Below are 11,143 nucleotides of genomic sequence, written 5' to 3' on the forward strand. Positions count from 1 at the left end.
ATATATATATATATATATATATATATATATACGGTTTTTTTTTCTTTTTTTTCTTCTTTTTTTCCTTCGCATGGTCTTCGGAAGCCGCTCTCCATTAGTGGTACGGAACAAAGCCGTTTTAAGAGGTTTGTCCAGATTATTTTGACAACAAACGCCAAAGATTTTTGTCATTCGCCGTAACGAGGAACAGATGGACGGACGGATAGAGAAAGAGAAAGAGAGAGAGAGAGAGAGAGAGAGAGAGATTGTTACAAAAAAAATGGGGAAAAAGCAAAAGATCGAAGCAGAAAAACCGCAGGTTTTTCATTTGCAGCGAGTGCAAATGGTCGGTGGTGGTAGTAGCGGCTAGATTAAAGAGCGGAAGAAGAAATATTTGTGGAAGCTTCGAGAGAAGCGACCGAGGAAACCGTGTTCATCCGGAATTCTTCCTCTCTCTCTCTCTCTCTCTCTCTCTCTCTCTCTCTCTCTCTCTCTCTCTCTCTCTCTCTCTCTATCTCTCTCTATCTCTCTCTTTATCTCTCTCTCTCTCTCTCTCGCTCTTGGACGACGAGAAGACAAGCCACGAAATGCGATTAAGTGCCGTTTGTGCGCTTGCGGCGATTAAATTACGCGAAGACTTCGTTTCTACGGTGCTACGGACGCAGCCACGACCGTGAGGATCGTGTAATGATTACAGCCGCTTGGAAACAGCCTTAAGAGAGAGAGAGAGAGAGAGAGAGAGAGAGAGAGAGAGAGAGAGAGAGAAGCGAGAGTCTGCGAGATAAGAAAGAAGATAAAAAAATGAAAAGAAAGAAGATGGAAAAAACCAAACAAAAAAAAGAAAAGAAAAATGAAATGAAAATTTTTTTCTTCCGATATGTCAATCCTATGAGAATTTTTTATCGAGATTTTCAATATACTAATTTTCGATGTATCTATGTAAATGTAGAAATGTTTTGTTTGTTTATCTATCGACTTCATCGATAATCTTAATTAAAGCCCATTAGAAATTTAATTTGTTCGTAAGAGAAAAAGCCCATTTTCTTGTACCTTATTTAATGTAATTCCTTAATCTTCTTTCTCTCTCTCTCTCTCTCTCTCTCTCTCTCTCTCTCTCTCTCTCTCTCTGTTTCTCTTATTTTTTGTCTCTCGTGCATACCCGATTGATGGTTATTCACTTAATATTCGATATTTCGGAAAACCGCATCATGGCCGTACACACGCACATACATGCATACACACAGACGCACGAGCTTAGAGCACACGAAAAGCACCTTAGCTTTGATCAGCAAAGCTGAAAGTGAGTTCGAGAGAGCATCTGCTGCTTCAGGCAAGTTTAAATTCGCAAGTAGTTCGGTCTACAAGAAGGATGGGTCAAGTAGCCTTGAATGAGAAGAAGAGAAAGAGAGAGAGGGAGAGTCCTTCGCCAATCTGCTTTTCTCTTCTCATCTATATCTCTCTCTCTCTCTCTCTCTCTCTCTCTTTCTCTTTATTTATCTCTCTATTTTCTTTTCGTCTTTCTATCCATGAAAGTAACGATTAAAATTACAAATATAATTTACGTATTCATAGTTTACATATTTCACTTTCTCTCTCTCTCTCTCTCTCTTATATATACTTTTATTAAAAGAAATATATATATATATATATATATTTCTTTTCATCTTTTTTTCCATTTAACGATTAAGATCAGAAACATGATCTACGTATTTTATCGAAAAAAGATGATACACATTTTGCAAAAAATAATAGAAATTAGTGGACAGAGGATCGTTGTAAAAAGTCAAGCGTGATTCTAAATCGAAAATGCGATCAAACAGATATCCTCGTCATCTTTCGTTGAATCGAATCTTAACAAATTTCTATTTCGGGGAACGACGACAAGTCCCCAAGGAAGGAATCTTTTAATCTGGGGAAGAGCACTTTGAGGTTTACGGTCGACGATATCCCTCGGTGTCGATTCAATTAATTTACTTTGATAAGGTAGATAATAAATGATGATGCGAAGGGACAACGATAAAGAGACGAAAAATCTTTCTGGTGTCGATAATATCTTACTTATCATTTAAATCTGATCTAATCCGATGAAAAATAAAATCTATCTATTTCTATCTCTCTATCTAACTACCTCTGTCTCTTTCTCTCTCTCTCTCTTTGTGTTACGTGAAGAATTAGAGAAATATCAAACGAGATGGAATATGTATTATTAATCAAAGAATGGAAGGTATAACTCGGGAATGAATATTTCGAGATTAGTTTATTATATATTTATAGGATATAGAATTGAGGAGGAAGCATTTTAAAGACTAGATCATTAAACGTGTAACTAAACGTTGAAAAATGTTCCCGTGAAAATCTTTGTATATATCTCTTGTAAAATGTTTGATCAATTTTTATAGGATTTTTTGCAAAAAAAAAAAAAAAAAAAGAAAAAAGAAAATACGACAATAATAACAATTATTATTATCATTGTCCGTGGCCAATTTTTGTATCGTATCAAATGCGGCCAATTTTTTATGAAGTTGAGAATTAAGAGATAATAATAATAATAATAATAATAATAACAACAACAACAACAATAATAATAGTCGAATTTAACAATATTTATTCTCCCATTCGCGTATTCTATTCATCTCTATCTCTCTCTCTCTCTCTCTTTTCCCCTCTCGAATCTAAAATATATAAAATCGATGTTTGAAATAATACTCAATGTTTCAAAGCTATTGTTTTCGATAGTAGAGGTTTAGAAGGATTAGATAAAGTTCCCATGGTAATCATTGGAAAAGTCTGTTTGGATGATTATCATTCAACCGTACGATAATCGCTCCCGAGTACTCCATTCCCGTTTGAATTTGGAGTAATTTCTCTATGGTTCACCAGTTCGTAATGAGAGCCGTTTTACCTGTTGGACGATGCTTCGTTCGCTTATACCAACACTTTATGAATTACGTACGGCCAGGTGCATACTAAACCCACTCTTCCGTGGGCACGAGCCCACGTTCTCTAGTTCGGTGTTATGTTGCCATCGTTGTTGCGTTGTTGATGCTGTTGCTAGTACACGCCGAGTGCAGTATTTTATGTGGCAATGGCGACGTATGCACCGGACGTAATGCCACGAAACACGGCTGGTCTGACAAATTTCAGTTATCTCTCTCTCTCTCTCTCTATATATATATATATATATATATATATATATATATATACCTCTCTCTTTCCAAGAGAGAGAGAGAGAGAGAGAGAGAGAGAGAGAGAGAGATAGCTTTTAGAAAATATTTCGACGCAGCTACCTGTTTCACTATGACTTTTGTAAAACGCGCTTTACCACAAACCAACCACCATCACTAAAATTCCTCTGTTTTCCCTTTTTCACAACGATGAACTTTTTCTTAAACGTGAAAAATTCCTCACGATGTAAAAGTTGCATACCGCATATGTATAAAACGTGACTCTCAAATTAGTAACATCATTCGATATAATTTATGGTATATATGTACGCGTAAGAATTCTTTTTTCCTTTCCTCTCGAAATAATGGTAATAATAGTAATAATAGTAATAATAATAATAATGATAACAATAGTAATAGTAATAGTAATAATAATAATAATAATAATAATAATAATAATAATAATAATAATAATAGTCGAATAATAATGTAACATTCAATGATAAAAATTTTTCAAGGATAAAATGCAAGTAGGATAAAAAGGAAAGGAAGAGGAACCATAAGAGAGAAAAGAAAAAACTACAAAAAAGAAAAAAGAAAAGAAAAGAAAAGAAAAAAAGAAAAGAGAGAAAAAACAACAGAAATTAAAAGTGAAAGAGAGAACTAGGATATATAAAAAAAAGTATAGAGAAATAGCGGTAGAAACGTTAGGCTGTTTTACCGGAAGGAAATACGAGTTACGTGGGATGCATTAAAGCTATCTCTATTCATGAAGCAACGAAAAAGAAAAACTCTACCCGGCTATACTCTACGTATCCGTAATTCATGATTTCTTTCTTTCCTTCTCGTTTTTTCCCCTTCTTTCTTTTTCTCTGTCTCTTTCTCCTTTTGTTTTTTTCCTCTTTCTCTTATCTTTTATTTTTTTCTTATTATAATTCTTTCACTTTTCTTTTTTATTATTATTATTATTGTTGTTATTATTATTATTATTATTATTATTATTATTATTATTATTATTATTAGTATTATTATTATTATTATTCTCAGAGTACAGAGCTGTTAGTAATAAAGAATAAAATGAAATAAGATAAAATAGAATCAAATAAAATGAAATAAAGCAAAAAATATATATATATATATATATATATATAAAGAAAGTAACAAAGATAAAAGAAGAGAGTTAAAAATAGAAAAAAAAAAGGAAAGAAAAACATGGAAGAGATAATTGGAATTTTTTTCGTTTTCATCGACGATAAAATTCAAATCGTATATCTACTTCGTTGTTGAATGCACGCGTCAACTATTACATGCTACATGAATATATAGATACACATACATATATACGTACGATATCTACCACGTTAAATGAAATAATGGAAAACAAACGATATATATATATATATATATATATATATATATATACACATATATATATACATATCGTAACGTTCAATCACTTTTATAACACGAAACATTTTTCATAGAAATTATTTCCAGTGAAACGTCGATAAGTCAAAATTCCAATTTTGTTATCTTTCTCTCTCTCTCTCTCTTTCTCTCTCTCCTTTCTTTTTCTTCTTCTTTTTTTATTTAGAACACCAAAGCTAAAATTAGATATCGCGAGAATGATTTATGGTTAAAGAGGACGATTGGTCCAGAAACCAGAAGCTCCTAATCGTACAGGTATTGTTTACGAATTGGATAGGACTAGTCCGGTGGATAGGCAAATAGGTATGTACGTACTATATATGTATGTAAACGTCGAGTACCGGTTGGTTATCGGTCTATGGCACACGCCTGTGAAACTCTACTATAGTCTCTCTAACCCTCTCTATCCCTCTCTCTCTCTCTCTCTCTCTCTCCCTCTCTCTTTCTAGCCTCTACGGCTCAAAGCTTCTCTACCTCAATGCAGTTTGCCGGACAACGGCTTCCACTTGCACCCGACTAATGTCCGATACGGAAGCAACGCATCGACGATGATCGTTGCCCGAAACAACGGCGTTGCGATCTAAAGTGATTCTCGCCGTTTACACGCCCTTTGCGAAACGATTCAGCCATTTACGAGATGGCGATCTAAAAAGCTTTCTCCCCTTTCCTTCTAATTTTTTTTTTCCTTTTTTCTTTCTTTCTTTCTTTCTTCGTTTTTCAATTTGTTTTTCTTTTTCCTTTTCTCTTATTTACCTTATTTTACTTTGCTTCTTTTTCTTTCTCTTTCTCTTTTCTTTTCTTTTAAAAAATTTTCTTTTGTTCTGTTTTTTTCTTTTGTTTTCTTTTACTCGGATTTACCTTTTCGTCTTCTATCGTCTATCGAGGACCATCTATCTATTTATCTAACTATCTATCTCGTCGACTCTCGTCGTTCGACTTCAGCCGATAAAAGTCTTTTTAATTTTTAAAACTCCCCCTACGCCTCTCAAACTCATCTCGTCAAAGTTGTATACCTTAACTGTTCGTATAAAAGTTTGCCGAAAGAAAATCTGGGAAAGCGAAAAATAGGTTGAAATTTACCCTCACCATCCCTCCCATTTCCCTCTCGGTTAACAAACTATATCTATATACTATATACCTCTATACTTATTTAACTACTGTTGTTAGAGAAAAAAAGAGAGAAAAGAGAGAGAGAGAGAGAGAGAGAGAGAGAGAGAGAGAGAGAGAGAGAGAGAAAGATGAGATTTCGAAAAACGTGCGAATATATTTGCTGTTTGATCGTTGTTCTCGTTCTATCGAAATTGAAATGCAAATCCAGCCTGACTCGGTAAACTCGAATTTTGAGATAGATAGATAGATAGATAGATAGATAGATAAAGAGAGAGAGAGAGAGAGAGAGAGACGAATCAATTCTTTTCTCGCTCTCATTCACCGTTTCTTTCAATTTTCCTTTTAAAATTATTCTTCTACATTTTTCCCTCCCCTTGTATCTTTCCTTTTCTTTACCTTTTTTTTTTTTTAATTCTTCGGTTTTCATTTTTTCATTTTCTACTAAAAGAGAATTTACGAAGGATGTTTCATTTTCTCGAATACGTCGCGTTTGCTTTCGCTCCTATCATCCCCCACCCTCGTCCTCCTATTCGTGCTTTCTTATTGTTCATTAAAAATGACGGGGTTATAATTGTGTCGTTTTTTAATTGTATTCTCTCTCTCTCTCTCTCTTTCTCGTACAAAAAAAAATAGGGAGAAAAAAAAAAAAGAAAAATAAGACCTTTGAAATGATATTTTAATTACAACCAGCTACGTAAGTAAGTACCTACTTACGTACCGACCGAGAGAGCATTACCGCAAAAGAAGATCTTTTTCGTCTTATATCTTGGGATAAGAGGCAAAGGATAGATTGAAAGAAAGAAAGAAAGAAAGAAAGAAAGAAAGAAATTCGAGGATACTCACCAAAGCAACGGATTTCAACGGACATTGCCGCTTTATTCGTAGTAACAAAGACGGTAGATACTCAGAGTGAGGCACCGTGCCAATTCCGATAAATAAGATAAGATTACAGAGTAAAGGAATACCTGCCTGGTTATATATCTCAGAAAATCTTTGGAAAATCACTAGGGCTTTCTAGGATTTTTGATGTTAGAGAGAAATCTCTCTCTTCGTCGGTAGGTCACCATTTCCAACGGGATCAAATCCAATAATTGAGATATGACCTACGGACATATTTCGAAGATAAAACTCGCGCCTAGTATATCGATACCTAGTATTATCGATATTTCTCAGAAATAAATCTACGAAGGAAGTGATTTTATTACGATCGATACGATATTAACGATTGAATCTATTTTGCAATGTAATAAATAAATAAGTAAAAAAAAAAGATATATATATATATATATATATATATATACAGGAGCGTTATCGCTATCGTTGAAACGTTTCAATTATAATTTGTTTTCCCGTTTTGCTTTTTTCGATAAAAAATAATAATCAATCTGTTTTTTTTTTTTTTTTTTTTTTATAAATACGATTTTTACAATAAATCTTTGTCGTTTTGTCGTTCCGACGAGAATCGATGAGAAAGTACGAGAAGATGCGTTAAAAATTTGTTGGAAGAACGTCGAAGAATTTGTTCTTACACAAAAGCAGCGACTTCGGTACGGATATAAAGAAAAAAGAAAAGAAGGTAAGAAGAAAAAAGAGAGGAAATAAAGGGAAAAAGAAAAAAAAAAAGAAAGAAAGGGACGAGAGTAAATTTACCAAGAGAATTGCCGAGCGAAGATAGGAAGAACTAACGAGAGGGAAACCGTGAATGTAAATGAGTCGTGACGTAGTCGTGACTACTAGTGCTTTTCAGAAGGCTACCTGTACACTTAGAATCGGACAAAGGGCTACCATGATGGTAGGGAAAGCAGAGCTAAAGAGAACTCGAGATTTTTTAATATCCGCCTTTATGTTTGCAGTTTGGAAACAGGTATTAAGATGTTGCGTGTACCAACACCATCGCGAACTCTCGCTTCGCACCCATGTAAAACGTATAGTCTACTTTCTATGGAACGAAACGTCGAAGAAGACGTTTCTCTCTCTCCCTTTCTCTTTTTTTCTCTTTGTTATTTTATTTCTGTATTAAGTAAAAAAAAGAAAAAAAAAAAAAAAAAATATCGATTCGTTTCGACCTTTTGTTTTCGATGAAACTCGAAATCCAAAACGACGAAGATAACACTTCAAAGTGATTACAAATTCGAGTTTTTCAAATCAAACATCGTTCGTTCGTTTTCGAAGGAAATTTATGTTTTGTTTATTAATAATTCAATAAAAAAATTTATAATTTCATCGTGTCTATTATGCAATGGTAAGACTCGTGTAATAACTTGTAAATACTTGCTTCGATAGCAATTAACGATTCGTTGGATATGGAATACATAATTGTAAACTCATCGTTACGTATTTCTCTTCTGCAGGAAAGTTGAATCGAAGCGATTCAATTTTTGTGTTTTTGTTTTTTAGATTAAACCGAAGCGAGTCTCCGGACAGAAACTCGGTTATATCGATGTTTTTATATTTTGCTTGGAATTATTACAATTCCCGAGAAAGAGTAATTTCCAGGAAATGTGTGAATCGAGATTGAAACAAGAAAAAATATAAACTCGCGTAGAATTTATCGCAGCGTCGTTCGATTCTACGCCGTTCGAAATAATTCTGACGAACTGTCATTTGAAATTTTTATATTCGAGAGAATCGAAAAACGATAATCCGAGAAGAAGAAGCATTAACAAAAAATGATTTTGCAAAGGAGCGACATTCGATTTGCAAAGACTTGATACTGACAAATTTTTTTTTTTTTTTTTTCTTTCTTAATTTCTCTACGAATAAAAATTTGCAAATATATCGTAATATTATAAAATCGATATCGAAAATTATAAAACGTACTAATCGAATATCTATCTCTCTAAACGAAAGCCTGAATACGAATCTTACCTAAGAGAGCCTGGAAGAGTCTGCTTTTGAAGATTCGGATGACTCGTTCGATGGCCAATCGCAACGCCTTATCCTGAGGCCTCGTCAGCTTTGCGTGATAATCCTCGAGGAGCTCCAACGCCCTATGGGCCTCTGAAAATATAAGTACCATCTTCCTTAAAGATTCTTTTTAGATGATATAGAATATTATGTTTTTGCTTTTAGGAGTCCCTAAACGTCGGATTAAATTTTCATCGAACTTATCTCTAGATCTCTCTTTTATTATATACCCCTTCGAACGAACGAACATAAAGAAACCAAAGAAAGGAAGCTCGATTTTGATTAATTCTTTTCTCTCTTTTATCTTTATTAATTGAAAGCATAAACGAATCTCTCTTTATTTATTTATTCATCTCTTTATCTCGATATAATCTTGTCTCTACGAACATCAGTCACAATCAATCGATTTGAAATTCATTCGCAAATAAAGAAGCAAGTAACTCTTAAAAACGATGCACCACAATGCTCGAAACGATTCGTAGGGTTTTGTTAAAAGATATGAAATAAAGATAAAAACCAAACGGCGATGTCGAGCTCGTGCGATACAACACGCTTCTTTTCCGCATCAGCGCATCCGATGACGTTTTTCGTTATTACATACAACGGGATGAACGTAACTCGTTCTTCAGTGCAAAAATCTTTCTTCTTAGTCAAGTCAAGTCTTGAATCTTCAAAGAAATTCTGTCCCTTCTTAAAGTATAGAAAGAGAGACAGAAAATTCGATAACCTCCTTTTAACTTTACTCTTTCCTTTTTTTTTCTTTCCATTCTCGTTTTCTTTTTCTTCTTCTTCTTTTCTTTTCTTTTTTTTTTGTCAATTCTCCTTTCATCTTATTTTATCTTATTCCATTTTATTTCACTTTATTTTATCTTATTAAGGGAAAATTGAAATTTACAGGGACCGGGAGGGAGGGTGAAGTATAAAAAGTACAAAAGATTAATTTAATATTTTTTTTTTTTTTTTTTTTTACAAGAGAAAAAGGTCGTCGAAGTGCATTAATTGAACCGGCAAACGATTTAATTAAATGAAATTCTGAAGAGAAGTCGACGTAAGAACGTGGTACCTTCCCCCTATCGTACATCCCTAACCTCCTTCATCCTTCTTCTTTCACCTTAACAATCGTTCCGAGATCACGTGTCGTGACTTTTCTTTTAGTCAAATAGTTTTTTAATAAATCGCAGCTTCCCTTACACGGGAAAGCAATGCGTCGTCTCGTATTTCTCGACTCTCGCGTACCGATGATGCGGTGGTATTCCCTTTACTAAAGCAAACATGGAGGAAGGAATGATGGAGGACAAAAGAAGGAATTGTGGGATTGCAGAAGCCGTAAAAAAAGAGATAAGAACCGTCCTCTTCGTGATTTTTATTGTCGTCCCGAAGATCGCGTATAAAACCGTGAAAAAAAAGAAACGAGAAGAAGAAAGAAGAAAAGAAAAGAAATGAATAGAAAAGAAAAGAAAAGAAAAGAAAAGAAAAGAAAAGAAAAACGTTTGTTAACGTCAAAAAGTCTAACGAAAATCATGCTTTTGTATTTAACAAATGACATACAACTATGTACGAAAAAAAAAAAGAAAATGAAGGAATTCATTGGGGGAAAGAAAAAATTAAAAAATTGATTCACAATCGATCATAATGATATTCAAAAGTCCATATAAATATCGAATCGTTCAACTTCTTTTCAATCCGTATGGGATATTAAAAAACTTATATTACACGTTTTTGAGCGATCGGCGAGATTTTTCTCTTTTTTTTTTTTTTTTTTTTTTTTTTTACTTTCATCTTTTCGCTCTCGAATACGCGTAAAAACACACGGCGAACAAGCGCAACAATTATACTTGCTACGGTCAATTTTTTTTTTTTTTTTTTTTTTTTTTTCATATCAATTTCAAACATTCCATATTTCGTTTTTTGCGATCATGAAATAAGTATAATATAAATCTGCGTATTTGGAAATAATAACTAGTTCTTTCGAATATTTTGCAAATTTTTAGCTGGTATTATCAGTTCGCGAAATTCACGATGAAGCTATCGACCCTAAACCAATGAAATATCGATTTCTCTCATAGCCAGAACCCAGCCAACATCCTGCTGTTTCTACTCAGAAGCCAAGCCGTATTTCATGAAGTGGGACGACGTTCAACCGGACGAACCATAAAGCAAAGACAAACCGTAATACTTGGCATAGTTTCGTCCTCGAGAAGGTAAATGAAGGTGGCCATTGCCAGGATATCAGCATCGAAGTCTAAAGGAGTTTCCACTATGAAAAGCTTCAGAATAGTCCCACAAGTCTACGTCTACGTCTACGTCTACTATCATCATAAAGCTATGAACAAGACAATAACATTTTATGCTTGTTACCCTAAATGGCAATCAAGTAACAAAACTTAACGAAATTGTTTGATACTTGAAAAGTCCTTTTGATAATTTTACAAAGAAAAATTTCTTTCGACGATAAGTATTCCTTTTCCTTTTCGATAAATAACAAAAATATATTTATGACAATGAAATAACAAAACTTAACGAAATTGATACTTGACAAATTTTTCTGATAATTT

At 33.7% G+C, this 11,143-nt stretch overlaps 1 protein-coding gene across 1 annotated transcript in view; it reads right to left on the reverse strand.

Annotated features, from left to right (window-relative positions):
• The window catches only part of LOC122630541, a 164,459-nt gene that overhangs the window by 58,597 nt on the left and 94,719 nt on the right, over window positions 1-11,143 (reverse strand). The window contains exon 4 of the mRNA XM_043815137.1: window positions 8,550-8,681. Coding sequence (XP_043671072.1) covers window positions 8,550-8,681 — 132 coding nt within the window. The remainder of the gene's footprint in view (window positions 1-8,549; window positions 8,682-11,143) is intronic.

This window comes from Vespula pensylvanica, chromosome 1 (genome assembly GCF_014466175.1).
Source record: "Vespula pensylvanica isolate Volc-1 chromosome 1, ASM1446617v1, whole genome shotgun sequence".
Taxonomy (NCBI): domain Eukaryota; kingdom Metazoa; phylum Arthropoda; class Insecta; order Hymenoptera; family Vespidae; genus Vespula; species Vespula pensylvanica.